Genomic DNA, 5615 nt, shown 5'->3' on the forward strand with positions numbered 1-5615 from the left:
GCAAAACCCTTTTTGTTCCAAGTACTTTGAGTAAGGAACATTGAGCCTGTCATATAGCAATTAGGTAGCGGCATCATTGTAGTGAACTACATATCATAGGACATTTTCTCGCATTTTATATTTGACCTTGAGTTCACTTATAAAAATGTAATGAAATCACAAGGTTGCATTAACTGAGCATTATATATTTCCCCAAAAAAGATATGCCCCACGTAGACACTTATGTCCTAAAGCCAATGGAGGCTGCCCAGGATATAATCACAATAAAATCTTGCAGTTTTGTTTTAGAAGGAAACTTGGCTGAGGTGCTGAGCTCTAAGCAGAAGGGAAACACTGAGCCTTACCATTCTCAGTATTATCTGCTAGTCGCGCGAACTTAGCCAGGCAGCTTTAACCCTTAATTTACTCCGTTGGTAGAATACATACAATATTCCCTGCCTTGTCTCATATCATGGGTTGAGAAAAATGACTAAAGAGCATTTAACAAGTAACAAAACATAGTCTCATTTCTTTGTATCACAAATGCAACACGGCTATAAAAGGTATTTGTTTTGGTTTGGTCTGTTGCCATTGTATCTTCTATCTACCCCAAGAAAAAAAGAAGAATCTGATCACTTGTATTGATTCTCTGTATTAACTTCATCTCAACATTCTTAATTTAGTAAAGTCCAGCGCAGTGAGGTGTCTGGGGATTCATGCTAGGAATGGAGGATGAAATCAGCTTCCTTTTCCTAATTGTATTTGCTTAAAAACTTTGATAAATGATGTTTTGATTGCATGGAACTGAATTATATTTATTTTTATCACATTTTAAAGCCTATCATTTTTCCCCCTTTGGACCGTTTCTTAACAGCAAATGGTCATTTCTGTAGTCCAACTCATTGTGACCAATTTCCTTAGGTCCTGACTAGATTTACTGATTCAAATTTCTTGGTCAAGGTCATAAAAATGTGGCATCTCCACATTTTCTGGGTTACCCAGTTATTTTATGAATGAGTATTTTATACAAGGTATTACTTTTCCATCCTTAGTTTATGCTATAAGAACGCAAATATGTCATTGAAGACTCTCTAATAGATAGTTCCTAGATGGACTTATGACATTAAAAACAACAACCAACTTTTTATGTGTGTATACTTTTTATTCCAATTGGGTTTGCATTCCAAAGGAAATAACAATGTGTGTTCCCATCTTTATAGAAAGTTATTATAAAATTGTAGCAAATTACAAAACAGGGTAGATTTGCATAGTAAAATTCTATGAGCTGCTTGGAGTAGCACATCTTTAAGTTATAATTTTCTGCTTCCATACCAAAGACGACCATCTAATGTCTAATGAGTGATCAGAGCTGCCATAGCTGGCGAACTCAGAGACTCCACCAAACCGAACTTCCAGAGAACCGTCATCTTCTCTACGCCTTTTCATAACAACGTACCGCAACAACATCGCCAAAGGTAAGAGTCTGAAATAGTTAAAGGATAATTAAGACCTTTCACCCAGGAACATTAACATTATCGTGTATGTGATCTCAATATTAAGCCTGAAGAATGAAGACATTTACAATCACTAAACATTGAATGTATACTCTTTCTTTCCTGACCAAACAAACAAATAAAATCACAAGTGTTTAATGAGTAAAACACATTTTCACGTTGTTCTGGTTTTTGAAAATGAAAAGGGAGCAGAAACTGAGTTTGCAATTGAAATTGCAGGTTTCAGAATTCCTTCTGTGTGAGATTATTAAGGGAACCAAAACAAATGAGATACAAGGAAGGCACATGCAGGTGTCTCACTGCGGCCTCAACTGCTGGCTTTGAAAGGGAGTTACATTTATGATAAATTTTCATAACAGTTTTTAATCTATAATCTTGGCTGACTTCTTCAGAAGGCACAATCATCTGAGCTCATGGTATCTGTAATGGTTTATTTAAAAAATTAACAACACAGCGTTCTCTCTACTTTGCCATGTTTCGCCCCTGTGAACCTAACCCAGGCGGTTACATGGTAATAGCCCTGAATGTTGACTCTCTAACTCTGAACTTGAAGAATTACTGTAACATCACTCTAAAATATCAAGGTGTGTGCCCATGACTTTCAAGCACTGGTGTGATCCTCAGAATACAATATGTCTTTGCTTTAATCTCCATTTCAGAATTCAGTCACGCCTGATCACAGTCATAGTTCCCAAAGTTGAGCTTGCTCCATCTGTCTTGTCTATAGACAGAAAAGAAACAGAGGTGGCATCATAAAAAATAGCTTCAGGGTTATTGTTAGAAATAAACTCTTAGTTGATGATTCAAGAAAAAGCCCTGCTTTCTGCTCCCCCAGCCTTACACATGTGAGAAGAAGTTAGTGTGTTTCAGTTCAGAATAACTCTGACTGTATTATTAAAGAAGGAGGTAATCTGTTTTTTTGGGGTTTTTTTTTTTTTTTTTTTTTTTTGGTTTTTTTCGAGACAGGGTTTCCCTGTAGTTTCTAGAGCCTGTCCTGGAACTAGCTCTTGTAGACCAGGCTGGCCTCGAACTCAGAGATCCACCTGCCTCTGCCTCCCCGAGTGCTGGGATTAAAGGCGTGCGCCGCCACGCCCGGGGTAATCTGTTTTGGAATAGCAGTAGCAAAGGCATTTTCTGATCTTATCTTAGCAGGAATTTGTAAAGGTACCCCACACATCCCCAAGAGCAATGAATCAGCTTAACAGTATCACTATCATCTAAATAGCACTTCTAATTTTAAATGGTCTCTATAGACAGCTGACCTGAGCTCATGGGTGCTCATGGTCTCTGGACCAACAATTGGGGACCCTGCATGGAAGCGAACTAGGCCCTCTGCATGTATGTGACAGTTGTGAAGCTTGGTCTGTAAGACTCCTAGCAGTGAGATCAGGACCTGTCCCTGGTGCTTAGCTGGCTTTTAGCAACCTGTTCCCCATTCTGGATCACCTAGCCTAGACTTTATGCAGGGGGAGGAGCTCAGCTGCACCTCAACTTGAAGTGCCATGCTTTGTTCAAGCCAATGAGAGGCCTACCCCTTCCTGAAGGGACATGGATGGAGCAGGAGCGGGGGAGGGGGAGAGGTAGACTGGATGAATGCGGGAGGGGCAAGAGGGGAGATGGGAAGGGAGAAGGGAAGGGAAATTGTGATCGATATGTAAAATAAATGAAAACATGTTAATTAAATAAAATAAAAATGTAAAAATGGTTCCTATAAGCCTAGATAAAGGCTTCTACAACTAGAGAAATTATTTATCAAAATTGTTTTTTTTTCTATTTTATAACATTTGGATGCCTAGCTATCATTGAACACATGTTTAAGATTCAGCTGATTCATTAAAAAAAAACTGCAAGGAAGTAACATCAAACAGTTCTAGAAGAAATTAAAGCTTTATCTTGTCTTAAACTCTAAATTATTTGCACTGAGCTTCTATAAACTGGAATATAACATGTTTAAATTGTTCTTATGACCATATCTAATAAGTAACTTTTCTGAGGTTCAGTTAATTTACAGTTTAATATCAGCTATCTTCATATATTCTCCTGTACATTTACACTTCAAGGGAAGTTCAGAGATCCATAGCTATCCTATAATGACAATTCTTGACACTCGCTTCTGGGTCAGCTGGAGTATAATTTCATTTCATTCCTCCTGTTTTACATGCTATTAAGGGACTTTGACAGGCACACAATGTTATAGAAAGAAGGGAGGGAGCAAAAGGAGAGAAGCTTGGAAAGCGGCGGCTAGAGGAAAGGAAGAAAGAAAGAAGGGTAGAAGGGGGCATGGGAAGAAAATGAAAAAGAAAATAATACTTACCACAACCATTTTGCCATCCTTAATTTCTCTTACACAGTCTGTTTCTTTGCCATCCCATTTCTGAACATGGATAAGTTTGTCTCCATCCAACCGAACAACAGACTGAGACCAACAACAAAAATGCGGGTGATTAAGAGACAGAAGTTGATTTCCCACAGACAGGGAATGGCAGGACTTTGGGGAGTGCCGTAATTGAGTGTGTCACCGTGACTGTCCTAGCGGCACTTCATCCTATTGCTTTGAGAGCCACTGTTATCCACAAATGTGGCCACTTATAATTTGGCTGAAATGTATTCAACCAGTTACAAAAATTTTCAATATTTGAAATAAAAACCCAGAACGACTCATGCTTCTTGTTGAAGCAAAGCTTTAGTGTGAGACTGACGGATCAATCTGAGGTGATCAGAGAGTAAAAACATGGCACGGGTCTTTCTTTCACATAAACACTGTTCAACACTCTCTGGGTAAAGGTTGCTATAAAAGGTAAAAAGTGTTAGACAAGGGGAAAAGAGACTGGGAGTTTGGCTATGGAAATTACTCGGTGTCTAGAGTACAACTTGTGTACACTAAAGTGTTAACTCTGGTTTCCTCTCCCTGAATGAAAATTCTGAAATCTTCCCCCTCTCCACATCTACGCAGGCAGCAGAGGGATTGAGCATCTTCCTCGCGCTTCCACATCCCCACCCTGAAACAGTGGCTTCTTACTTTACAGTTCCTGTCATCTATGCTGGTTTCCTCAAACTCTTCTCCCAGCTGGAAACTGATCTCTGTGTTCTTGAAGGTGCACTGGGTCCTGATCACCACTTTGCCACCTTCCTGACTGATTATCACCGTTGGTTTGGTCACATTTCCCACTTGCCTGGTGGCAAAGCCCACACCTGAAACAGCAAGAGTAGCCAGTGCACGATCAGCGACTTCCAAAACAGTTCATAAAGCATAAATCTGCTTGCCACTCTGAGGATCCAGAATTCTAAAGTGTAGGTTCCGTTCAAACCTGATTGAAGATGAGTCCATTAGCCATGGAACAGCTGAGCACAAACAAAGGAAAACTGAACACCCCTCCAACACACACACACACACACACACACACACACACACACACACACATTATAGAAGCTTCACATTTTCTACAGAATATCCAATCATTCCTTTATTTGGCCCTGGGCAAGAAGGTAAGAAAATGCCACATTAAAAATTCATTTAAGTGGGCTCTACATAATCCAGCATATTATGACAATGTGCTCAGTCTGTCTCTCAGAACCCTAGCAAGTTAATTTCTAAGAACCAAAATACAGAATTAAAAAGAGAACAGCAAGTCTTATTTTACCTACCCAAAGCCTTCATGTATTCATCAAAATTCTGACTGTCTGTCAGCTTCCAGGTGGCACAGAAAGCATCCACCATCCTTGCCTTTCCGGTCAGCCGAAAATAGGTAGGAGCTGGAGGAACTCGGGTCTTTACCACCACTGTATTCCACGAAAACCCTTTGCACCTCAGCCACAATCCCTGCCTTCTTATTTGGAAAAGAAGCAGGCAAAAAGCCAATTATTTGAATTGCTAACTTGTCCCTGTTTCCAGTAGGCGGTCACAGGGGAGGGGCTGGGCAGATGACACCAATCCTTGTTGTGATTTGCTCAGGCCACTGGGTTATTGGAGTAGGTCAAGATCTTCCCAGTGCACACACCACAGTCCGGATGCCTGAGAATGCCTCCTAGGAAGTCAGTGGGGCCTGAGTCCAGAGGACTAGAGAGAGAGGGGGTTTTTCAGGGTCAGAAAAAAAAAACTTGGCAACTGCAGTCTCAAACTGG

General features: G+C 40.2%; 1 protein-coding gene across 1 annotated transcript; it reads right to left on the bottom strand.

Moving 5' to 3' along the window:
• Window positions 1-1120: 1120 nt before the first annotated feature.
• Window positions 1121-5321, bottom strand: Fabp7 (fatty acid binding protein 7). The gene is made up of 4 exons (XM_038339924.1): window positions 5139-5321; window positions 4513-4685; window positions 3808-3909; window positions 1121-1462 (listed from the first exon to the last, which is right to left on the bottom strand). Exons 1-4 carry the CDS (start codon window positions 5209-5211, stop codon window positions 1412-1414), a joined length of 399 nt encoding a protein of 132 aa, XP_038195852.1. The 5' UTR covers window positions 5212-5321; the 3' UTR covers window positions 1121-1411.
• Window positions 5322-5615: the final 294 nt, after the last annotated feature.

This window comes from Arvicola amphibius, chromosome 8 (assembly GCF_903992535.2).
Source record: "Arvicola amphibius chromosome 8, mArvAmp1.2, whole genome shotgun sequence".
Lineage (NCBI taxonomy): Eukaryota > Metazoa > Chordata > Mammalia > Rodentia > Cricetidae > Arvicola > Arvicola amphibius.